This window comes from Lepus europaeus, chromosome 1, assembly GCF_033115175.1.
Source record: "Lepus europaeus isolate LE1 chromosome 1, mLepTim1.pri, whole genome shotgun sequence".
Lineage (NCBI taxonomy): Eukaryota > Metazoa > Chordata > Mammalia > Lagomorpha > Leporidae > Lepus > Lepus europaeus.
In genome coordinates, this window is record NC_084827.1 from 44,027,392 (window position 1) to 44,054,316 (window position 26,925).

At 41.5% G+C, this 26,925-nt stretch overlaps 1 protein-coding gene across 1 annotated transcript in view; it reads right to left on the reverse strand.

Annotated features, from left to right (window-relative positions):
• The window catches only part of RELN (reelin), a 581,586-nt gene that overhangs the window by 202,917 nt on the left and 351,744 nt on the right, over window positions 1-26,925 (reverse strand). The window contains exon 11 of the mRNA XM_062213575.1: window positions 11,587-11,732. Coding sequence (XP_062069559.1) covers window positions 11,587-11,732 — 146 coding nt within the window. The remainder of the gene's footprint in view (window positions 1-11,586; window positions 11,733-26,925) is intronic.

Consider the following 26,925-nt stretch of genomic DNA (forward strand, 5'->3'; position numbering starts at 1 on the left):
CTGTTGCTTCTTGTTAACTATTTGTTGTAAATGAGTAACTTTTCTAGATTAACTGAAATGAGTTATTTCCATGAACTTGACCACAGACAGAGATAGTGAGATGTGATTAAGACCATGTATTTATTTTCCACCTTTTTGTTAAAGCTTGACATGTCCAATTTTACTTTCATTTGACTGCATTTCTTGGGCTCTGTAACTGTTGGAAGATAACAAAAGAGAAGATATTTTCTTTAGAAATACCCAGATTTAGCAAATGAAGTGGAATAAAGGACCCTGACTAGAAATTCAGCAGGAGCTTGTTACAGGACGAGCACACTTCTTGATCAACGTGGATAAATAGTGTCTGTGGCTTGGCTGGAGGCAAAGCATCCTCCTGGGGACCCCAGAGCACCACCAACCACGGAGGGGCTCCAGGGGGAGGCGTCCTCCTTCCCTGGACTTCAAAGTCCCAATCAACAAGGTAGCAAAGTTGTGATCATTTCCAGATACAAAAATGGTATTGTTCTGGAATTCTCCTAGCATAATAATTACATGAAGTGAAAATTTTCCAACATCACGGAATCTCTGAGACCATCAGCAGTGGGGGAGCCCCACGGTTGTAGCAGTATGTCAGAGGGATGGCAGCTTCCTTCAAAAGGAGCCACCTGTCTGTAGTTTAAATTACGTTTTCCCCAAGCAGACACAGTTCTGTGTGAGCTGCACTTGAAGGAACGCCTGCCCAAGGGTGAGAGCTCTCTACAACATTGCCATTTATATTTATTCTTTCATGACTAATTCTACAATGAAAAGCCCCTATCTTATTTATTATAAATACAGGGGCATCTATTATTTATTACAAATAGAGTGAGGTGATGTTGGAGCCCAGGGAAAAAAGTTTCCTAATCAATAAAGTGCCTGAAGGCAGCCTGTCCCTCAGAGATAGCCAGGTTACAATAATATTTAATTTATATTATGAAAAAAGACTTTTCATGGTGTGTGTCATAAACAGAGCAGTATTTTTTTTTGTAAGCAAAAGTAATTTAAAGAAGTAGCTTGGCTAGAAGGCTGATGGTCCTCTCAATCACTGTTTTGGTATGCTTTGCAACTAAGGTTAATTATGCTCTAATCAGCTCATACTTCTAAGAATGACATATATTCTTTGAAGAGCAACACAGCAGTAACTATTGAAACTAAAAGTACATACATGTCTACATATGTACGTGGACATACACATATCTGAACCCATGATTTTTCTTTTTTCTTTTAGAATTTATCTTTCAGACATACTGTTCAAGCACACAAGAATGCTTGTTGCAATATTCTTTGTCTAGCAACTGTGGTTTAGTTATATAAACTGATACATCAGTTTTCAGGAGCTATTTATTTATATTAATTGATTAGAAGAGTTTGTTGGCCGGCGCCGTGGCTCAATAGGCTAATCTTCCGCCTAGCGGCGCCGGCACACCAGGTTCTAGTCCCAGTCAGGGAACCGGATTCTGTCCCGGTTGCCCCTCTTCCAGGCCAGCTCTCTGCTATGGCCAGGGAGTGCAGTGGAGGATGGCCCAAGTGCTTGGGCCCTGCACCCCATGGGAGACCAGGAGAAGCACCTGGCTCCTGCCATCGGATCAGCGTGGTGCGCCGGCTGCAGCGGCCATTAGAGGGTGAACCAACGGCAAAGGAAGACCTTTCTCTCTGTCTCTCTGTCTCTCTCTCTCTCTCTCTCACTGTCCACTCTGCCTGTCAAAAAATAAAAATAAAAATAAAGAAGAAGAGTTTGTAACGTGTTAAGTTAAAAAAATGAGTTGAGGTATAATATATATTTTCATAGGAAAACTTCTGAACAAATAGACACCAAAATATATGCCAGCATTTCAACAGTGAAGGACAGGAATCGGCATGAGGGGACAGTAGACTTTACACATTGCTTTGCAATACACACACAATTTCCAGGAAGAAAAAAAAAGAAGAAAAGCACTCAGTTTATATGTGGTAGAATTCAGGATTAAAATTTAAATGATCTCATTACAGGTTGATGAAACACAAAGAATATGGACACAGGAAATAGAGGACTGATATTTCAATCAGATTTCTTTTCCTGCTAATATTGACATGAAGGCACTAATGCTAATGGAACGTTTCACATTATAGATGACAATGTGTTCTGGTTTGTTACATCTCCAGAATATACCAAACCACCTGGATGGCAGTGCGAGGTATGAGTAAAGATAGAAAATACAGCCTGACTATAAAATTCCATATTTACCAAATCTATAAGTTGTTTTTTTCTTTAATCTCATGCATTCTCTAAGGTTGAAAGGTTCATGACATGCATAAGGTCTCTACTGGGGATGTATTCCCTGATATTTAATAAGGGCTGTGCCACAGGTAAAGAGCCTTCCACGTTCATTTATATTCATGAGGTTTATCTCCAGTATGAGTCCTCTGAAGTCTGCTAAGGTGTCTGCTTTGACGGACGGCTTCTCCGCCTTCTTGCATTTACAGTTTTCCTTCTGGCATGACAGCTGAAGGCAAGGTGAAGGATGAGCTCTATTTGAATGCACGTCCTGCACGGCAAAGACTCCCCAGGAATTCGCTCAGATTCAATTGTGTCTTAGGTTTTTATTACCTGCGTCATGTGTATCTCTACTCTTGCTGAAATAACGCTAATAAAGAATATTGGGCTCAGAATGGGTAGAAAGCACACAGCTCTCTCATTAATAAGACAATAATATAACCTGGATGATGTTTAGAGAAAATAAAATAATACCCAGGACGTTGCAGAATCTAAATAAATGTTAGTTTTCTTTTGCTGTCTTGAAAAATGAAGTGCTATTTTTGTTCTAAAGTAAGTCAAAATGGCAAGTCCAATGGGTTTCCAAATTACAATGAGTATTTTTTACCCCAGCACTGAGAGAGCACCAATCTCGGATGAAGTTACAGTGCAGTACGCAAAGTGGCATTGCCTAAACCATCTCTGACCAAGGAGATAATCTCTGAAACGAATGCTGGGTGTACTTTATCTTCCTGTGGGACTTGTGCATCGTTTAAGATCTGGGATGCAGCTGGCGCTGTGGCTCACTTGGTTAATCCTCCGCCTGCGGTGCTGGCATCCCATATGGTCACCAGGTTCTAGTCCTGGTTGCTCCTCTTCTAGTCCAGCTCTCTGCTGTGGCCCGGGAAGGCAGTGGAGGATGGCCCAAGTGCTTGGGCCCCTGTACCCACATGGGAGACCAGGAGGAAGTACTTGGCTCCTGGCTTCGGATCAGCACAGCGCGCTGGCTGTAGTAACCATTTGGGGGATGAACCAACAGAAGGAAGACCTTTCTCTCTGTCTCTCTCTCTCTCACTGTCTAACTCTATCTGTCAAAAAAAAAAAGATCTGGGTTACAACCTATCTGGGCACCTGAGTGCATTACCTGAATTGTTATTTAAATGATTAAGTGAGTTGTGCCTTAATAAAAGTAAATATGTCAAATAAAAAGCCATTTAATAAAACATTAATTTACTTAGGCTGTTAATACACATTCAATTCACTTATTGTGTATGTTCACTTCTCTCTGTAGCCTTTTAAGCATTTTGTGAAAAGTATTCAAAGTCAGAGGTAACAATTTTTCTGGATAGCACAGAGGGAATAATTTGTGGAAGATAGCAAGGAGATGCTTAAACTGTGTTTTGAACTTGTGAACAATTTTAGACTATTTTAAATGAAAGCATTGATTTACATTAAAGGGACTATAACGGAGCTGGTTTTTGTTGGCCTAGTGGCAACTTGTGGGTTCTCACTGGTTACATGTAAGATTTACTGGAATCATCTTCATGGAACAAAGATAGCGAGCAAGTCAGTTGTTGAATTCTGGATGCTCTCACGGTCAGGTAATTCGGCAATAGGAGGCCTATTCACCAACACAAGAAGGCCCTGGGAGCAAAACCAGGGTGTCAATTCCTGCGCATTGGAGATGGGCTCAAGTGGAAGATGGCCCAAGTGCTTGGGCCACTGTGCCCATATGAGAGAACCAGAAAGAGCTCCTGGCTCCAGATAGGCCCAGCTCCGGCCCTTGCAGCCATGTGGGGAGTGAACCAGCGGGTGGAAGACCTCTCTCTGTCTCTCCCTCTGTCTGTAACTCTACCTTAAAAAAAAGATAAAGTTACTCTCCTTAATAAAACATAAAGGGCTTAGAATTTCCATGACAGAATATCAGAAAAATGTCAGCACAGCTTATTTTTTGTCACCTGAAGAATTACTACTTTTATTTTATAAATACAAATATAATCTTGCAGTCTTAGAATACAGTAGTCAGGGCCGGCGCCGCGGCTCACTAGGCTAATCCTCCGCCTTGTGGCGCCAGCACACCGGGTTCTAGTTCCAGTCAGGGCACCGATCCTGTCCCCGTTGCCCCTCTTCCAGGCCAGCTCTCTGCTGTGGCCAGGGAGTGCAGTGGAGGATGGCCCAAGTCCTTGGGCCCTGCACCCCATGGGAGACCAGGAGAAGCACCTGGCTCCTGCCATCGGATCGGCGCGGTGCGCCGGCTGCAGCGCGCCTACCACGGCGGCCATTGGAGGGTGAACCAACGGCAAAAAGGAAGACCTTTCTCTCTGTCTCTCTCTCACTGTCCACTCTGCCTGTCAAAAAAAAAATTAAAAAAAAAAAAGAATATAGAAGTCAGAACAGCCTATAAGGAGTTTTCCCTGATCTATTTTAGCATTTGCACGGTTTTTTGCACATCCAATTATCATTTTAACTAATGCTTTTTTATCAATGACATTTGATTTGTTTATCTGGAGAATGGCTTAGGCTGCATTGGCCTATTTATCTTTGCATTTCTTTTATAGCTGATTAATTCATATAATTTTCCTTTGAGTACCACTCGGGCCATATTGCACTGCTGATGCTAATCACGGTTGCAGAAACAGCTAGTTTTAAGTCTGGATGCTTATTATGTGCCATGTACTACTGTTCAAAATGCTTGATCTACATTGGTGCAAGAAACAGCCTTTTTCTGGCCCTATGAAAACCTGAATCCAAATTCTATTATCTCATTTTGCTATGTCTCCTTCCTACTTTTCTGTTGCATTTGCCTGGAGTAATAGGCCCTTTTTGACTTTCAACTTTGTGTGTCAATTTAATCTGAATCACTCATAGAGGTGAAGATATACCCGCTTTGTGAAAACTTACTGTGAGAATCTCATTTCCTAAGTGAACATAACGCAAATTTATCACGTTGCTGATTGAAGTTGGTTCCTGACACATTGTTTTATGTTTATTATCTACACTGTGTTTTATTGTTTACTTTTTCCCTTTTCTGACATTTGCTGGACTTTAGTATATCTTCTTTGTTCTAAGTTAATCTAATGACTTAGAAACCACATGCCTGTTGTCTGGCTTATCTAAGTTTTTCGACACTGTATTTCTATTTTTGCTAGAAGTTCTCTGTTAACGTGAAGTTAGCCACATTTATACGCTCACCTGCAGCCAGGTGAGACTTTGGGCAGTGCTGTGTTTCTCTCACTGTGCTTCTCTTCTTGTATCTCTTGAGTTGAGGTATTGTGGGCTTGACTTCCCAATTTTTATGAAAATTCTAGAAACAATCAGCATCTACTTAGACTGAACTACACATTTTATTCTTTTTATTAACTCATGCCTTACTCTTGTTTTTTTTTTTTTTTTTTTTTTTTTTTTTATCTCTCCTCTTCCCCTTGGGTTAACATTCAGGAACATATTTGGAGGTGATTATTTCAAAAAGGTTCAGGTGTGCTGAACACTGCTTCTGAAAAAGATTCTACTTTTTCCTAACATTTGATGATGTTTGATTGGAGCTGGAACTTTACACTCCATGTCGTTTTCTCTCGGAACATTAAGAGGTCTGCTTCCTTTTCAAAAAATTGTGCTGAAGGCTGCTAAGGAAAGGACAGCGAATGGTGCCGAGAAGCGAAGCTCGCAGGATGTCCCTTCCATCAGCAACCTTGGCTTCCCCCCTGAGGGTCTAGGGCTCTGTGTTTTCCCGTTCATCCTTGCAAAAATATTTTCACTCACAGGATCTGCAGATTATCCTTTTTCTTAATCCTGAGACATTCTTTTCCAACCTACTTATTTGAATAACTCATGCCCTATGCTGCCTCGGATCTTCTGAATCTTCTGTTATTTCTAATGGTGGAAGTATCCATTCCCCCGCCCCCCACACGTAACATTTCTTTTTCCTCTATCTAACGATAAAAGAACTCAAGACCCAAACTGCCAGCTCACTACTTCCTTCGCCAGCTTTGCCTACATTTGTACTCAGGGAAACGATCCATTAAATTTGTCTAAAAAGTCAAATGTTTTCATTTCTCACCTCTCTCACTGTTTTTTGCTCATAAGATCTAATTTCATAAATGTAGTGTGCCCGCTCATCCCTCCGAGGATAACCATTACTCACGATCTGTTGATTCTGCTTCGCCATTGACTCGGCTTTTAGGTCCTCAGCCTGATGCTTTTTTTATGTAGCGGAGTTGACTTTTCTGATGTGGCAGTTTTAGATCCTTTGCTGAGATGTCTATCTGCTACTCTGTCTAGCTTCACTGTGAAACCGCTCACCGACCTGGGCTGATGTGCCTGGGGTGAGGACTACTGTGGGGTACAGTGCCTTGCTCCTCCATTCCAAATGTCTGCACACATGGTTTGTTCCTTGGGGCAGAAGGCTTTGTTGGATGTGGTGAGGGGCTCACCTACCGAGCAGTCCCTACAGCAGCACCTCAAAGCCCCATCCTAATTCCTGTGCCCAGCATCCAGGAGCTGTAGCGGCGTGGAGACGCTTTTGCAGCGCCTTATTCGACGTGTGTTTAGTTATAGTCCCCTCCTTTCACCACGTCCTCGCTTTCCCTCTCCCTGCGATTCTTTCTAATTCCTGGCCCAACAAGGGGCACTTCCTTGTTCTCTAGTGTTCATAAAGATTCAGTTGCTCATTTTCTGTAACTTCTGAGGATTGGGGGCAAATGGGAACGACTGGAGCAAGCACTCTCCATTCAATCATTTAAATTTTTATTTTATTTGTGGAGTTTCTCTCTTTAGCAGGAATATTCTGGTGAGAACAATAAAACAGAGTGTTTTAAAACATTATTTGAATAGTAAAATACATGCATTGTTTGAGTTTGGGATGCAAGGCAGGTAGACAGATTCTATCTTATGGCAGTGTGTTGTTCTAAAAAGCCCTCTCCCACCTAAAGACAGCCTCAGCCAGGTGAGACATGGGGAGCTGCTAATTAAGTGATGTGTTTGTAAGGTGCTGGAGTTCAGAAAAACTCACATAAATTAGCAGTGTATCTATTAAAGTTTCTCCCCTGCTAAAGTAACAGCTGTGTCTCCTTCGGGGGAAAAAAAAATCTACTTTTAAAAAGCCCCTATCGGCCGGCGCCGCGGCTCACTAGGCTAATCCTCCGCCTTGCGGCGCCGGCACACTGGGTTCTAGTCCCGGTCGGGGCACCGATCCTGTCCCGGTTGCCCCCCTTTCCAGGCCAGCTCTCTGCTGTGGCCCGGGAAGGCAGTGGAGGATGGCCCAAGTCCTTGGGCCCTGCACCCCATGGGAGACCAGGAGAAGCACCTGGCTCCTGCCATCAGATCAGCGCGGTGCGCCGGCCGCAGCGCGCTACCGCGGCAGCCATTGGAGGGTGAACCAACGGCAAAAAGGAAGACCTTTCTCTCTGTCTCTCTCTCTCTCTCTCTGTCCACTCTGCCTGTCAAAAATTAAAAAAAAAAAAAAAAGCCCCTATCAATAAATATAACAAATGCCAAAAAAAAAAAAAAAAAAAAAAAAAGCCCCTATCGGGCCAGCACCGTGGCTCAATAGGCTAATCCTCTGCCTGCGGTGCCAGCACACCGAGTTCTAGTCCCGGTCGGGGAACCGGATTCTGTCCCGGTTGCCCCTCTTCCAGGCCAGCTCTCTGCTGTGGCCCGGGAGTGCAGTGGAGGATGGCCCAAGTGCTTGGGCCCTGCGCCCACATGGGAGACCAGGAGAAGCACCTGGCTTCTGCCTTCAGATCAGCGCGGTGCACTGGCCGCAGCGCGCCGGCCGCGGCGGCCATTGGAGGGTGAACCAATAGCAAAGGAAGACCTTTCTCTGTCTCTCTCTCTCACGGTCCACTCTGCCAGTCAAAAAAAAAAAAAAAAAAAAAAAGCCCCTATCAGGGCCAGCGTCGTGGCATAGTGTGTGAAGCTGCTTGATGTGTGGTATTCCATATGGGTGCTGGTTTGCATACCAGGTGCTCCCTGCTGATCCAGCTCCCTGCTGGTGCTCCTGGTAAGGCAGCAGAGAATGGCCCAAGTGCGTGCGCCCCTGCATCCTTGTGGGAGACTTGGATGAAGCTCCTTGCCCCTCGCTTTGGCATGGCCCAGCCCTAGCCATTGCGGCCATTGGGGGAGTGAACCAACAGATGGAAGATCTCTCTTTCTCTCAACTCAAATAAATCACATTTTTTTAAAAACCCTATTAACATTGGATTTGGGACAGTTAGTCATTTGAAAAGCAAACGGCTCCTGCATCCTTGTAATTTGAGATCAAATAGTTTAGTTCAAATGATAGGAAAACATGGATAACTGGGAAAGTGCTTTCCAAAAAAAGCCATAACGACTTCACGGCCTTCTTTTCTTCCTTGTCATTCCTACTAAGTATTTTGAAAATAGTATTAGAAAAGATCATTTATTATTTTTTTCTGGCATTTACTGGAGAAAACAAAGTTAAAAGAAAAGAAAGTGTTATGTGCATTTTAATAATTTTAAATAGTTTTTAAAAAATGACCTCAATTGCTGCAGAATTCAATCAATTCATTGGCCATTCTTGAGTAGATCAAGACTTAGCACTTCTGTGTTTTGTTTCTGTTTCAGCAAGTGAGCTGATAATGATCGATTGTGTGGGCCGTGGTGGTAGAGGAGAATGAGACAGACATTCAAGAAACTCGGCAGAGAAAACAGACCACATCAACAAGTTCATCACCAAGTTCCAAGTCTGTTTCTGTTGTTCTTGTTGTTTGTCAGCTCTTATGCTAGGTAAAAATGCTTCTCATTAATTTGATTTTATGACATGATTTTCTTCTTGAATCCATGATTAACAGTTATTATACTGGCATTATTTCCTAGACCAACAAAGCAACATTTGTGATGATCGGGGAGGGGAGAAGTCACTCCTCCCTCCACAAGAAACCATTATGAATTAAACCAGCATTTTAATCACCACCCCAAAATGCAGAAAATTCAAGGTCCCCTCATTACCCCTGTACACCTTTATAACATAATGCTGACTTCATACCTGGGCCATCGCATGAAAGCGTGTGTGAGATAATTGTGGTGATGTGGCCTGAAATCCTAGGACCCAAAACTGCAAATAAACCTAAGATGAGGTCAGTAGAATAATTCCACTGCGTTTAGAATTTAAATGACTTAGCTGTGTTGCAGCTGGAGGGACACAGGTGCTTCAGTCAAGTGCTCATGGAGTAGAAATCTGCTGACAGTGACAGGGCTGGCAAGTCCTCACTTCTTAACTCGGACCAAACCCCTGATCAATCTTGAATCCCCAGAAATGTCCAAAGAACAGAACTGAGACCATCTGAGTCATTCAGGGCATAACATTTCTTCTGAAGTTCCATTGGTTCTTTTATGACCTTTGCTTTTTCTGTTCAGGCATTAATACTTTTGTGTATTTTGAGGGTGAGGGTGTGTGTGCACATGCGCAGGATGGTAGGATTGATTTGGTTGCAGCCAATTCTCTTACATTATTAGTGCTCTGTGAAAATGGAATGTCTGATTTGAGTGTGTGTGTGTATATATATGTGTGTGCATATATATACCTTTTCTAATGTTAATTCATGAAGGGTTTTTCCATGTTTTGTATTTGGTCTACAAGAATAACTGCCACTAATGCATCAGATTTTACTGGAGGGAGAGGAAGAGGAAGAGATATGGAAGTGGGTAGTGGGGGAGAGGGGGAGAGAGAGAGAGAGAGAGAGAGAGAGATGGCAGATGGTCAGCAGGGAAAACTGGAGAGATGGAAGAGTGGGGATAATGAGTGTTTTGGGTTTCAGCAGTTAGGGCCCCACAGAGGCAGCTGAGCTCTACAACCTAGGAAGGGAGTTGCACAGGACCCTTGTACCAGGGGTTGGAAAGGAAGAACTGCTGAGCTGTGATGGATCTTTCATCCCTGGGAGATGGGTACACAGCAAGATGACTGGGCACCATCATGGCTCTTGATCTGTGAGGGGAGTGGAAAGAGCCCTTGTGCATCCTGACGGTTACAAAGGAGAGCTGACTCACTCCTGGGAACATCCAAGGGACTAGAAAGAAGAGCGGTCATTGCTGGTTTTCAAAGAGACCCCGGAGTCACTGGACACAGAATTTCAGGGAGACAAGATCCTCCAAGGAGCAGGGCTGTGAGCTGGGCCTGGAAGGGTCCATGGGAGGCTCTGAGGGCTGGAGTGAGTCAGGATGTCAGCCTCCTCGAGAGGCTCACTGTGGCCTGTGACAAAGGGCAGGGCCTGCGGCAGGAAGTGGAGCACAGCTGGGTCGGCCGCGGTAGAAACGCCGTGTTCTGCTGGGAAAGACTGCAATGTGGCAGCAGCCGTAGAAGCTCAGCTGTGGGTCCTGCTTCTTTCTTACTGGATCTGAACGAAGGTCTTGGGCAACACACAGGTAATGGGGAGCCCAAGAGGGCAACGCTGTCCTTCTGCCGAGAGGGGCTTGCAGAAGTTCAATCAGTCTTGATTTAATGTGAGGATCTGAATGACATGGCTGCACCTCAAATGCTGTGTTCTGGGGAAGCTTCTCACTTTGGTTGGTTAAACTATTGCTCTTTCATAATCATTATGAAAATGTACTTCATGTTAATTTCAGTCATTCTCATTATAGTATTAGAAGCATACACTAACTATAAGAGTCTGGTTCTATTGCATGTGTTTACTGTAAAAAGAAAAGCCAGGTGAGAACCTGGAAGCTTCTGGAATTTCTTTTCAGCCCAGGTTATCTTCTGTATTTTGATTCTCTGAACCTATTCCTTTTCTCCAACTTTAATCTGCTGCTCAATTTTAGGACATATATTAAGGACCTGAGACCCAGACAAAGGCACATAGCATGCAAAAGCAAGAAAACACCACTACAGGCCACCATCACAGCTTCAGGTCTGCTCGCCTCCAACCTCGGTCCCAAATCCCTCCTTTATAAATCTGTCAAAGATACATTTTATCCCCAATATGATATTTATAGATCAAAGCCACATTCCAGTGAAAATCAGGGAGCAACGACTATAAATCTCAGACCCTGGGAAGACAACTGAAAATCTCAATATAATAGCAGTAGAAAGATTTGGTACTTTATAAACATTGCAGGAAGAAAAAAAAAGACTAAAGAAAAAAGCTAAAGAAACTACAATGAGATGTAAGTGATCTGAACGAAGTGAAAAGGTATTTTTTAGTGGCAAATTTTTAATATGCATAAAAACAGGGTAAATGCATCCCTTTAGGCTCCTCTTTGTTAGGAATCATCAATGTTGATTTAAGCAGGTTTTTGCTCCTTAACAACATGCATTCAAAATATGCCCAGTGGAATAAATGGAAGTGCTGGACACAGCATGGGAGATAACAATTACTTACCCCGTAGGCTGGCTCTCAAATTCTTCTGACCATTGCTCCTGAATGTCCTCTGTAGAAAGATCTACATCCCGGGTGGTGGCAAAATTGAACTCACTGCCTTCATTTCCATGGAAATAAATGGAGTTCCCATCTGACTGACAGCTATGCTGTAGATAAAAAGAGAGCATGGGGTGGCTGTTGAATTGGTTTTGTAGCTGAATCTGTCTTACTCATGTATAATTAGAGTTTTCAGAAAAGTCATTATATTATTCTCTCTACGATGGACTTTGAAATCAAAAGAGCTTGGTACCTCCTTTTTTGCCTTGTTTAATTTAATTATAATTTCTTTCTAACTTATTAAGTTATCACAAAGAAAGAGTCAAGAGGGCATTGAGCTTTGCCATCTCAGCCATTAGTATGAAGCAAGAGTATTTTAATTGGAATAATTTCCCATCATTGCCACAGTCCTTGTTGTGGGAATTAAGCTTGATAGTGACTTGTCATATATTTTAAATTCTGTGGTTATGGGCTAAATCACACTGACCTTTTCAATATTCTACACAGTTCTGCCTTGCCATTCAAGTCGTTCACAATTTCTCTGCAAATGGGATATGAGTAGAATAGCCAGCTAATCGAAACATGGAGTACAGAAAAGGTCAACATAATCCTGGATCTGATCGTATTTCTTCGCCAGCTTTTGAGTAAAAGCTGCTGACCAGACGTAAGACGTGCATGATGTGTCTGGTGAAGAGCTGGGACATCACAAACTTTGTTATTCTTCAACAAACACTTGCAAAGAATAAAGAACCAAGAATTTCTTCTGAGATGATTTTTCACTTAATTTTTTCCAGCTTGAAGTGAATAGTCAAAGGTAAGATCAAACTTTAGAGTTGAGTACACTTGGTATTTACTTCTACAAATTATGTTTGCATTAAAAAATTCTTGGATAATGTCATGTTTAAATGAATACTAAAAGAAGTAAGATATGCTTTTGGGTTTTCTATGCTCTTAAAAGGAAACAGAAATGAAGAAAATAAACTGGACAAAAAACGGCATTCGGCCCAGTGACTGTGAGTTGTGTAGGCCAGGGATCATGTCTGTTTTGTTCCTTGTTGCATTTCTTGTCTTAGCATGGCATCTGGCATACAGTAGGAGTTCAGAAATATTTATAGACTTGTTTGATAAATGAATGAATAAGTGATATGGCTATGCTTTTTCAAGTAGTCACTTATTCTTTGATGGAGAACTCACTATACAAAAGGCATTAAGTAAGGTGTTGGTGGAGGATGTATTGATATATGCAATAATCCATAATCTTTGCTTTCAAAAATTCCAGTTGGGATATTTCAAACAGAGAGCCTGATACCAAAATCACATGTTAAGTGCCAATGTGTGAAATAAGGTGGGAATCCCTGTGTCCAGTACTGGTCTTGATGGACAAGCTTCAAGATGAGCATTTGATTAGAAAGGATGGGTAGAAATGAAAGTTAGATGCAAAACAGGAATTAATTGCATAATTGATTGGTAGGCATTAATTGATAAGTAAGCATGAAATGAGTACTAGACTGGAGCCTACTGTAAATGTCCTTCCGTGGAAGTCTCCGGAATTTCTACACCATTCTGTTGGCAGTGGTTTTCTATCACAGGACAGGGATGTGTACAAAGAAATGTTGTATGACCATTAAATTGGCTCCAGCTAGTTGAATTAACTGGGGAGGAATAAGACTGTCTGCCTGTTTGGAAGAGTCAATAAGGCTTCTGGAAGTTCAAGAAATAAGACTGATAGAATCAAAAAGGGAGAGAAGGATCCAACATGGGAAGCGGGATACACAGCAGACTCATAGAATGGCAGATGTCCTAAACAACACTCTGGCCTCAGAATCAGCCCTTAAGGCATTCGGATCTGGCTGAAGAGCCCATGAGAGTATTGTAGGCATGGAAAGCCAAGATACCATGGAAAAAAAAAAAAAGACCTAAATGAAAGATCTCTGTGAGTGAGATCCCAGTGGAAAGAATGGGGCCATCAAAGAAGGAGGTACCCTTCTCCGAAGGGAGGAGAGAACTTCCACTTTGACTATGACCCTATCGGAATAAGATCAAAGTCAGCGAACTCTAAAGGCTTCCATAGCCCTGGCAACTCATGACTAGAGCCTAGGGAGATTACTGACGCCATGAACAGGAGTGTCAAATTGTTAAGTCAGCAACAGGAGTCACTGTGTACTTACACCCCATGTGGGATCTGTCCTTAATGTGTTGTCTAATGTGAAGTGATGCTATAACTAGTACTGAAACAATATTTTTATACTTTGTGTTTCTGTGTGGGTACAAACTGATGAGGTCTTTACTAATTATATACTGAATTGATCTTCTGTATATAAAGAGAATTGGAAATGAAAAAAAAAACAACCTGGTGTTAAATTGGAAATGGCATAGAAAATTAATTAATTTAAAAAAAATATTATGTAGGATCTCTGTCTTTAATGTGCTGTACACTGTTATTTAATGCTATAACTAGTACTCCAACGGTAGTTTTTTCACTTTGTGTTGCTATATGGGGCAAACTGTTGAAATCTTTACCTAATATATACTAAACTGATCTTCTGTATATAAAGAGAATTGAAAATGAATCTTCATGTGAATGGAAGGGGAGAGGGAGCAGGAAAGGGGAGGGTTGCGGGCGGGAGGGAAGTTATGGGAGGGGGGAAGCCATTGTAACCCATAAGCTGTACTTTGGAAATTTATATTCATTAAATAAAAGTTTAATAAATGAAAAAAAAAAAAAGAGTGTACAATCTTGAGGGCACCACTTCAGAGCACTGAGACCTGAGGCGTGTGCCGTGGGCCCTGCCATGCCCGAGTTAACACTGTAGGAGGTGGCAAGCAACAGCTTGTGAACCTTTGTCCCACGAAGACAGGTTATTCTTGGGTGCTAAACTGAGCTCATTACATGCGATCCTTAATCCAGGGACACTGAGCACAAGCTAGGGTTCAGTTCATTTCACAGTAAATGGAAAATGCCAAGAGGTGAGAAGTCCAAGGATCCTCTGCCACTGTGCATGCTGCCATGACAATAAAGGCTAAGCAGACTCACAAAGGCCACTTTCCTAGTCATAAGCCTATTGAGCTCTAAACAAAGGTCTTCCCATTATGGAATCCTGATCAACTGTGGCCTACCTTTATCCAGAACCAATACAGAGACTCCCACACCACTGCAAATGACAATGTCTAAGGAAATGGCAGACATGAACTATCCGTACACGAGAAAGAGAATAATTTATATGACAATTTAAGTGATAACATCTGTAAAATGAAAAGGAAGATACGCCAATATCAAACTTTGGTCATTTGGATTAAATATCAACTTAATTACTTCAATGTTGGTTGTGCTTCCCTCAGAAATTGTCCATTAATATTAAAACTCTGTGTTATCATATTTTTTCTGACTTTTCTAAGATTTATATTATTAATTTATTTGTTGCACATTTTAGATTTAACTGAGGTAGAAAACTTACGTACAAAATCACACCATTATAAAACCGGGTAGTATAGGGTTAAACTAGTTAAATGAGTTGATATAACCGAAAATAAAAGTTTACTTAAAAGGACCTTTTTGTTCATTGTTTTGCTGTTGCCAAATACATCTAGTATTTGAGCAGACCATTTGCAATTACACAACTAGTGACAACTAGCTGTCAAATGTGCATTTTATCATGACCACCACAACAATGCTAGCTTATGAAACGCAAATATTATTTGCCATAGTATGTCTGAAGAAAGAAATTCAGAAAAAAATTGAGTGTTGACCAATTTTTATAACTTAAAAAATTTAATTGAGTGTTGACCAATTTTTATAACTTAGAAGGATCTATGACCTAGTAGGATTTGTTGTTGAAAGGTTTCCACAAAGAATGGGATGGTATGAATTTTGATATAGTTCTTTACCAGTTGACAGTAAATGAGCAATACTCAATATCCAACCTCAATTCAAACAAACAGGGCTGGGTTTCATAACTTAGGTCAGTGTTAGCCTTTGCCCTGAAAGCATCCTCTTGTCTGTCAAGTTTAAGGACAGCTTCAGAGTTAGGGCTATTCCCTCCTCCCAGAGCAGAGCAGTATGATGTCTTTTGGGGTGTGGAAAGCTGTGGACTATCTTCTTCTTCATTGTCTCAGGACAGTGACACGTGGCCACAGAAAGACTGTGAGACACCCCAAGCAAGTGGATGTCCCTTAAAGATAAATGAGCCATGGGGCCGGTGCTGTGGCACAGCAGGTTAACGCTATGGCCTGAAGCGCCAGCATCCCATATGGGAGCTGGTTTGAGACCTGGCTGCTCCACTTCTGATCCAACAGTAGAAAATGGCCCAAGTCCTTGGGCCTCTCCACTCCTGGCGTCAGATCAGTGCAACTCCAGCTGTTGCGGCCAATTGGGGAGTGAACTATTGGGTGGAAGACTCTCTCTCTCTCTCTCTCTGCCGCTCCTCGCTCTGTGTAACTCTGACTTTCAAATAAAATAAATAAATCTTAAAAAAAAAAAAAAAAAAAAGATAGGCCAGCGCCACGGCTCACTAGGCTAATCCTCCGCCTTGCGGCGCCGGCACACCGGGTTCTAGTCCTGGTCGGGGCACCGGATTCTGTCCCGGTTACCCCTCTTCCAGGCCAGCTCTCTGCTGCGGCCAGAGAGTGCAGTGGAGGATGGCCCAAGTCCTTGGGCCCTGCACCCCATGGGAGACCAGGAGAAGTACCTGGCTCCTGCCATCGGATCAGCGCAGTGCGCCGGCCACAGCGCGCCAGCTGCGGCGGCCATTGGAGGGTGAACCCACGGCAAAAGGAAGACCTTTCTCTCTGTCTCTCACTGTCCACTCTGCCTGTCAAAAAAAAAAAAAAAAAAAGATAAATGAACCAGCAGTGTAATACTGGGCCTTAGAAGCAGGGGATCCTTGAGCTGTTTGAGAGGAGGGGTCTCCCAAGTCCCCTACCTCCCTAAGAAGTGGGTTACAAATAGCCCTGTGTTCAGGGGTCTTAGGGAGCCCTAAATCAATCACATGCAAGTTAGATTTGCACGTGGATTCTGTTAGGACTGATCACAGGGGCCCAAGGTCCTGGTACTGGCCTGCTTCCCGGACGTTCTGCCGACTAAGAGTCACTGCCTTTCTCTCTGTCTCTGTCTCTCACTATCCACTCTGCCTGTCAAAAAAAAAAAAAAAAAAAAAGAAAAGAAAGAAGAAAAAGAAAAAAAGAGTCACTGCCTGATCACCTTTGGACTGAGTGTCCCTGGGCCTCCGCTTGTGTTATAACTGCATCCCCATCTCAGAATGGGAAGCTGCAACCTGCGTGGTTAGATATGGCTGGAATCTTCCCCAAGACTCGAACTCCACTAATTCAGCCTGTCCTAGGATCTAGGACATGAAGGTTAGGAAAGAACAAAACACTGGAAACCCAAACCAACCAAGATGATAAGGAGTGACAAGTCAGTTCCTTTCCATCTTCAAGCAGTCTTGGGCTTGGAATAGGAAAACATGCCCAAGACTGTCTACTTAGACACAACATAGTTTTGCACAAGTCATTAACCCTTCTGGGCCTCAATTTCTTAGGCTGTAGAATGGAATTGGTAGCATTTTTTCCTTAGAGATGCTCTTAAGCACAAATAATATGAGGATGTGGTTTTTGTTCGGAACTTCTAGCCATTATAAAATAATCATTATTTCTGAATACATACTTAAAAAAAAAACATTGTTACTGTTTATTCCTTATGCTTGGTGGTAGATGACAGAGAACTAGGAGAGCACTGAAATCTATTTGTAAGTGTTTCTTATCAGGATAGTCATTAAAATTCTTCAGCTTAGCGGAAAACATTTATAAGAACATGTCCCATGATACAATATGGTGAACATGCTGCAAATCTTCATTACCATGGCAGATGGAACCGTCGGTGAGAACTTTCAAAGCCCTCCAACTTCTGGCAAGTTACCAAAACTCTTCTAACAGAGGAAAAGTTAATAATGCAAGATACCTGAAGCCACTCTCCAGCACACAAACTTGCATTGCATAACATCAGTCTACTCCGTTAAAAATCCAAACGAGACATGCATCAAAATTCTGAAATGAATCTCAGGAAGCAGCTTTCAGTTTTAATACCCAGCTAATTTTGCTTAGCTTCAATTCAAACACGTGTCACAACTTCAGTGAGTAAATGTCTCAGGTTATGAGATACATAAGCTCTTGAGAAAGATAAAAACAAAATCTTTTGGAATTTAGAACTATTTTATTTTGAGCATCTTGAAAATATATCAGGTTTTCTTGCGCACATAAGTGCAAATCACATTTGACTTCCTGAGTCATAATTTTGGTTGACTTATGGTGAGTTTATATATTATAATATAATAAATATATTATTTATTTTGGGTTAGACCAAAGTATGAATTCTGCAGATGGCTCTATTTCCAGTCCTACCAATATACATTGATTATTAAATTAATTATAATTATTTTCACTTGTTTAATTATTCTAGCATTGACCAATGAAATATACTTTATACTAAGTACTAGCAGATTTCCCTTTTTTAAAAGAATCTCTTAAGTATGGTCTTTTGTGTTTCTCTTTGTCAACCAAAAATATTTTCCTACTTTGCTGCTAAATGGATTTCCTTTACTTGACAAGCAGAACACAGTGTAACTAAGTGACAAGAATTTGCCATTCAGAAAAGCATCAACAGGAAACATCAGTGCAAATTCCTCAATATAACAAGTTCTTGGCTACAGTTCAGGGGAGCATTTTTCTTATGTGGCTCCCCACCCTCTGCTGAAAACATCAATGGCGTCACCTCTGGACTTGTAACAGTACACACAACTGCTTCCTCCACTGTTTAATGAGCTTTTCATCAAAGATGGACCCTGAAGCAACCTTAATACTATCTCCCTGGAGTCTAATGGCCCGGGTGATTTTTTCGGGCATCTAGAGCCTTCCGAGTGAGTTTTTGAGGCTATCTTTTTTGTTGGAGTGAGTCTAGGGGGGCATTTGGGCATTGCCAACTTGGAGGGAGCTGGTGGCAGATGGAATGAAACCTGCCTGGCCTGCCTGCACCTCCACATGAGCAGAGAGACACCCATTTCCTCCATTAAGGAGCTGTCACTCAGCCCACCCAGCTGGAAGACCATTTTTGATAGCCAAGCTGGCTGGTGGCAGACAATTCAGATACAAAGTGCACTTTAAAAGGAAGCTAAAACATCATTTGTAGGAAAATTGAAAGTGCATGGCTTCCACCACAGCCAATTTTTTAATGACTGTAATATTTTAAGTGATTATTTTTTTGCCACTTCAGATGGCTCCTTAGAGAGGAGAGGGTTTTTTTTTTTTAATTAAAATCTAGGCAATGCAAACAGATGAGAGATGAAGAGCATAGGAAAGAGAAATAAGGTGAATAAAATTAATTAAAATGGCATTGTTGGCAGAGTCGTAAATCAGCCACTGTGTGGCTGGAATAAAATATTCTGGTATAGGAGTTTCTGGACTAATGTGAGATGCGTGTTTGAGTGTTTGGAAATTGACTGACTTACAGATCGCCTATGATGGTGTTTCTCGCACCTTTTATCATGCCTAAGACATTACCCTATAGAAATACATATTTTCCACACCCATCCTGGTCCAACTGCCTCTGAAAATACAGGCTTCCATGCTACTTTTACTAGGAAACAGAACATGAAAATAGAAATTTTAAAAAAAAAAGAAGAAAAAGGGAAGAGAATGATTTCTCTCCTGACCCAAAATGCAATTCTGTCATTTTGCATACATTCAATGTCTAGATAATTTAATGCCAGTTAAAAAACTGAAAACTTGGCTATAAACACAGTCCAGGTGCATGAAGGCTGGAGTGCATTTTCTCTGGTCAACACAATAGATTCAACCCTAGTGAGTGTTAGGGAGCTTACAGAGTATTTTCCTCATTATTTTTTGGATTCATTAAGCATTCACATTTGAACCATTTTGTACCAAGGATGATAAAGATTCACTTTATGGTATATTTTGTGACAAGTGTATAATTACTTGGCAATAGTTACGACAACTCTAAAATAGCAATGGTGACAGATTTGAATTGGAGTAATGAGAGGAAGAATAACAATGTAAAATTTCATAGGGCAGCTGTTAACCTTGTCTTTGGGGATGAACTTGACTTTCACACTGTCTGAGGATTTCAGACTTGCCTCCTCAAATTAAAGCCAAAGATGGCAGGCGTAAACAGGGAGGCTGTAGGGTAACGGGGAATGAAAGGGCCAGACTGAAGTTAAATACACTTGGCTTTGAGACACCAAGCTGCTTGAATTTAGGGAAGGTGTTTGGTGCTTCTGAACCTCTGTGTTTTCATCTGTGAAATGGGGATAATTGTAAGGATGAGATGTGACACTGCAGGCAAATGTCTATGCTAAAGGTTGGTGAACCTTAGGGAAAATCATAAAGGTCAATCTCTTCCCTTTTTGGGGCTCCCTATCTTCACCTGTTCAAATAACAACCCTTACTTGAATGATGCAGGTTATTGCACTACGTGCTGTGCTATGGACAAATATGACAGGAAGTGTACCCATGTTCTCATCTCTACTTATTGAACACTGTGTTAGCTCAGTGATGACACGTCCAAAACAAAACAGAAAAACAAAAGGTGCAGGAGGCCAGGAGGCCCTGGGGGATTTGTTTGAATGGTTATTTTCTGTAAAATTTATCAAAATTGGTTGCTCCTGCGTTATTACCACTCGGTGTGTTCTGGCTCTTTTCCTTGTTTCACTAATGCTATTCCACCTTAATTACTGTACAAATAAGCCTCATTGGAGGGAAATTGTGAAAAGCACACTAGTTAGGTACAGCCCTTCATCCCTAAAGTATTCTTATTAGCTTAACAAATTATATTCTGGCTCGTGTTACAATATCATGGACCCACCTCTTGGGGGAAACATGACAATAAGAGCAACATGATCCAAAGTGAAGAACATCCCATGTGAAGGGAATTTGGGTAGACAGCACGCAATTAACTAAGCTGGAATCCGGCCAGAACATCGCAGTTAACGTTCTGATCGTTAATGGAACCAGACGTGGGAACATGGGCCAGCCACAAGTCGTACTGAGCCCAGGTTTTATCCACATGAGAAAGCCAGTGCTCAAATCCCCCAAGGTACACACTAGATGGTTTCTAGAACAGTGATGTGCAAATCACAGTTCTGGAAAGAAAATCTGATTTCTTCCCACTTGTCCTTCATACTCCAGGAAAATAAAATGATCAGACGGATTGTTGGAACATTTTAGGAGTGCTCAATGGAATATCGCACAGAACACAAACTGGGCATTCGCTCGGCATCTCTGCCCGGGCATGGTATTTGCAGGGTAGGTGGACCAATGAATTCTACTTTGAGTGTGAGCTTCCTCCCCCCTCCTTTTTTTCATTAGCTTCAATTTGTGTCAAGACTTTAAATTTCTGACACAAATTAATTTACCATTTTTTTCATAATTTGGACATAATTGCCTGTCTGCTCCATGGATGATTCAGCAACTTGTGACAATAATATTGGACAGGGGATAAGCAACGTCAAGAATGAAAGCTTCATTTCTTATGCAGGACTGGAGACCCGCCTGGTGTCCACTGAGATAGTGAATCTGGAAAATTCATGATGTACAAGAGCAAAAAGAAAATTAATAGACACTCATGCTTTGACTAAATGATTGCTCTTAGTGGGTTGCTGACTTACCTAATGGCTGTTGCCTTCCCTAGGGCTTCAGGGTATTTGTTAAAAAGCAGGAAAACTGTCACTATTATTGGATATTTACCAAAAGTAAACATGGTGAGAGGGACACAACCAAACTTAAAGTAGCAGTAGAAAGAAGATTAAGATAGAACTCTTCTAAATTCTGCAACTTCGATGCTACAAATCCTCAGTATAAATTTGCAATATTTAGCAACTTACTTTTTAAAGGGAATTTCTTTTAAATCCATGTGTTCAGATCTAAAGGACAAACCTCCAAAAAAAGAATCTGGACATTTCACACCGATTCACTTCTCAGGAAACCTAACATACGTGTGTAGAAGAAGCAATCGGGAATTCTTTGCTATCCACACCACGGATTAGAGCAATAAATAGACAACAGATTAGCAGGTGCAGGCACAGCAATCAGAGTGGAAGATTTCTTAAAAATAAAAAAAAAAAAATGAGGAATGGCTTCTATCTCACAGTGATCTGCATTTAATCTGCAGGTCAATTCCAGAGTTGACAGAAGCCACTGATTTATTTCTTTGCAGGCTGGGGGCACCCAAGCCAGCTGAGCAGAGATAAACATTTACTAGCAGTGAGTGAGAAACACACACTCTCTCTCTTTCTCCTTCACATACACAGATACCAAGGAGTTACAGATGATTCATGCTTTCAAGATAAAAATGTTGGTCATTGCCAAAGATGAGAGCAAACAAAACAAAACAACCAAAACAAAGCAGTTGGCTGACCAGCATTTACCTCCACAGCATATTGGCCCATTTAGAAATTCTGTTTCGAGGGTAAAACTCCAGGACAAGAACAGAAGACAAAGCCAAAAGCATCCTGCTTCCAGCTCTTCCCTGGGTTCTCCTTGCTAAGCTTCATGGACCTCTGCAGCGCTTCTCCTGGGTACTGAGCTGTGGAATATGGGCAGCTCCAGGCTTCATGTTTTTGTTTGAACTTGAATTCAGGATGTCCTCATATTGCAAGGATGTGTATGTTTGAAGAGCTGGGAAGTGATGACTTCGATGAACTTGTCAAGGTATTTCAGAAGTGACTAAGGAAGACTGAACACTGAGCAACCAAAGTCTTTATAGACATTAGGTGCTAATTTACTACAGGCATCAAACTGGAGGAGGAGGCCCTCCTCAGAGTGTCAGCCACTACAAAGCTTTCATGAAATAGTGTCAATACCACTATTATTATCATTACTATTATTTATCATAACTTTATTTATCATTATTGCTAATATTATTAACTATATATCCAGGATCCACACGGTTTCTGTGATACTGCAAGTATCATTTATAGACATTAGAATCCTACCCAATAATGTTGAGTCTTGATCTTAAATGGAGGGAGGCAAAAAAAAAAAAAAAAAGGAAAGAAAATTAAGTGCATATTCTTTCATCCTTGATGGCAAAAATCAAGATCACTCTCCCAGAACTGGTGCACCAGAAGTTGCCTTGAGATCAGTTCTTCTTCCATATCAGGTAGGAAGAATGTGTCTCTCACTCTTAAAAATGGGACACAATCCAGTCGCCTGATGGAGGCACTGCTAGGGGTGGAAGCCATGGTAGCAAAAAATGTTCTAGCAGCCGCAGATGACGAACCGACACAGTATATTCCACATCTTTAGAACAGGAAGAACTAGGGCCGGCGCTATGGCGCAGCGGGTTAACGCCCTGGCCTGAAGCTCCAGCATCCCATATGGGCGCCGGTTCGAGTTCTGGCTGCTCCACTTCCAATCAAGCTCTCTGCTATGGCCTGGGAAAGCAGTAGAAGATGGCCCAAGTCCCTGCACCTGCGTGGGAGACCCGGAAGAGGCTCCTGATTCCTGGCTTTGGATTAGCGCAGCTCTGGCCATTGTAGCCAACTGAGGAGTGAACCATCGGATGGAAGACCTGTCTCTCTCTGCCTCTCCTTCTTTCTCTGCCTTTCCTTCTCTCTCTGTGTAACTCTTTTGAATAAATAAATAAATCTTTAAAAAAAGAATAGGAAGAACTGACACAAATTCCAAATTATTCTAGAAGTCATACAAAGATGGAAAAAGGGACCCAATATCCTGATTCATCGTTCTCAACACTGAAGCCAGGTGATTTAACACCTTGTGGGTTTCAGGCTCCTTCCGGTGCTGGGCACACGATCTGCTTACTCAGAAGTTAGCAAATGAGAGTGGTGCTCTCAGAAGCTTCTGGAGTTGCAGCACTGTATTTTTTTTTTTTTTTTTTTTTGTATTTAAAGCCACTCCTCCTTGGTAGTGAACACAGGGCTACTTAGGGATTTGTGGGAACTAAAAGTTACGACGGTAATTAGGAGCACAATAAAAATGTGGCGTGCCTTTTCTTCTACATGAGCAAGTTCTCTGGAAAAACACTGGATGGTGAGTCAGGCAAGCAAGCCAGTGAGCTTGTGAGAAAAATGGTGGAAAAACACAGATGGCTACATCCTTCCAGAACTGTCTACACTGAAAGTGGATCCGGTTATCCGTCTATTCCTTATGAACTACTACAGAGTCAACAGACAACAAACACCTTCTACTGACCCAGCACAGTTTTAAACTAGTGACCTGTAATTGCAATTCTCCAGATCATAAAAACTCCTTAAGCTAATCACTGACTGTACATCGTTCTGCTCTATTGAGATAACCAAGGAGAGGCTCAGATGAAATGAATTAAATATCCCCAAAGAAACAGAAAGAAATACCTAAAGAAGATCAGAGAAATGTGCATTAGGGGCGACAATGATTCCTTCATTTTTACTGCTTTTGATCTGCCACTCTCAATCTTTATTTCCAAGGTCAGTAGCTAGACGGCTTACATACTCAGCATTCTGTATTCCCGTGTTTTATTAACAGTAGCATTTAAAAATAACTATTTATAGTTAATAATGAAAACTGCTATCAATATTCCTATCACATGAGTGACACTGAAACTTTATTCTAGGAGAAATTATTTTGTATTTCCATTGCCAACGGTTACGCTATGGGCAATAGTTACATCCAACCTAATCAATTAATGCATTTGATTTTGATATTGCCCAAATGACATATAAAGCTGACATATTTTGTGCACTCTGTATTTTTACCATCCTATTATTTTCCCTCTTCTCATAATTGAAGGTGACAGCTCAACAATTTGCCTTTTATTCATTCTCTATTTACCTTAACACTTGGGCAGAACTTGCTGAATTCTAACATATTAAAAAACCAGTCATCTGGAGGAAGTAATATGCAGCACACATGGGACAAGGCTGAAGTAAAGTCAAGAAAATCGAAAAACAAGAATCGTTTCAACCATTAGTCAGAGAGTAATGGGCAGAAAATGGGCAGGTCACTTGATGGGCGGATATGGGAAAGAAACACAGGACAATCAGGAGGCACACCAGCAGACGAGACAGCTGAGAACAGGAGTTCTGGAGTCAGATTACTGGGTTTGAATTCTGATTCCACCATGATGAGATGTGTATTTTGGACAAGTTATTCAAGATTTTCTGTATCTTAAAAATGGAGCTACAATAGCACCATCCTTATAGGTTTATAAGGATCAAGTTATATGAAATTATAGATGTAAGTATACCTGAGTGTGTACATCTGCTTACATACACACTCATATACAAATACATATAATAGAGTTAATCAAGGAAAATTTTCCTAGCACAGAGATGTTAATCTTTGAGTAGTTCCAGCTAATTTCTCTTCCAAGGACTTAAAAAGCATTGAATAAATGCTCAATGAAAAAGCAGCTCTTAACACTGGTCACAGATAATCTTACCTGTTCTAGGGAAGTTCTCCTTGAATAATCCTATTTTGTAATTAAGTATATCTTTTCATTGGCTGTTAGACTTACTATTTGGTTTGGTTAAGTTAGAGCCATCTTAGGAACTTTTAACAAACAGAAAAGATGACCTGTAGGTTGAATAAGCAAACACAATTCCCTAAACGAAAAATCCAAAGTAAAGGAATGTTTAAAACATGTCTTGTGACCAGTAGGAACACTGAAATATGTTTTTTTTTCTTTCTTTTTCAAAAGACGTGCTTTCTAAATGGTTGTATTCATTATGCATCTCAAGAGGCCACCAAGGAAAGCAGTAATATTTGACAAAGAAATCGCATACAGTTTAAATAACTTTTTTATTTCTAGAATTCAATTTACTAGGCAAATGTATTTTTTCATTTTCAAATGGTTGAACACCAAAGCAAAAGAGTGGACTTGCAAATGAGTTAAAACAAAAAAAAAAATTGGTTAGCTTTTATTAGTGTATTTATTTGAAGTTTGAAAAAGAAACACCAGAGAAAAATTTCTACCTGACAGCCAAGTCAAAGATAGTGATATAAATCATTACTACAATCAGTTGTTCTTTTTAAGTAGATGTAATTCACCTGGCAAATCCCAGATGTGTGACTGCTAAGCTTATAAGTTGCACAAAGGACGAGAAATCATCTTCCACACAAAGATGTAATTTAATTAAAATTACCGCCGAAGCAAAACCACACTTCATGCTTTGCTATCATAGGTGGTGCCAAAGTACATGCATTAAGAAACTGCACAGCTAATTAGATCAGTATAATAGCTTGTAAAATGAGGCAGAAAAAGTACATTTATGCAGTAAAGGGTCCTGAGACCAAATGATAAATGATCATCACGAGAAACACATGGAATTCTTGGCCCTGAAGGCTCCTGGGTTCACTCATCTGCTTGCCCATGCACCATGACACCAGAAATTTCTCTTCTGATCAAGTGGTAGTGGGATGTGACAAATGTTTTGTTTTCATGAACACAAGAAAGGAATCCGTGGATTCTCTTAAGGATCCATGGCTTTAAGACTCTGCCAGAAAAAATGTCCACAATGTTCTCTGGATGTTGTCTTGGACTGAGAAAAGCAGATGCCTGTTCCTAACACCTGTCCATCAGTGTAGTACCATCGACTTGTAGTAAATGATTAGGATCGGATTTGTTAAGGAAGACACCATTTGTGTCAGGAGAGCTCCTGTGTTGAAGGTTCACTGAATAATCTGCATTTTTTTGCACTGAAATAAATTATGGCCAGCGCCATGGCTTAACAGGCTAATCCTCCGCCTTGTGGCGCCGGCACACCAGGTTCTAGTCCCTGTTGGGGCACCGGATTCTATCCCGGTTGCCCCTCTTCCAGGCCAGCTCTCTGCTGTGGCCCGGGAAGGCAGTGGAGGATGGCCCAAGTCTTTGGGCCCTGCACCCACATGGGAGACCAGGAGAAGCACCTGGCTCCTGCCTGCGGATCAGCACGATGCGCTGGCTGCAGCAGCCATTGGAGGGTGAACCAACGGCAAAAAGGAAGACCTTTCTCTCTGTCTCTCTCTCTCACTATCCACTCTGCCTGTCAAAAAAAAAAAAAAAAGAAATTATTTATGGGAAGTGAGCAATCTGGATCTTTATGTTGTACTTGCTCCTCTTCCTAGGATCTCAGGCCAGCCTGCATAGGATTTGCTTGCATCAGTGAGTCACACTTGACAAAGTTCTCCAAGCTGGGAGTGCTTGGATCTCTCCAGTGATCTCTCCACAGACACACTCCTTTGACTAAGCTATTCATGTACCAACTCACCTTCACAAGAGCTAAGGAAGGCAGGTGAGAGACCACAGTGCCTCATTTTAAC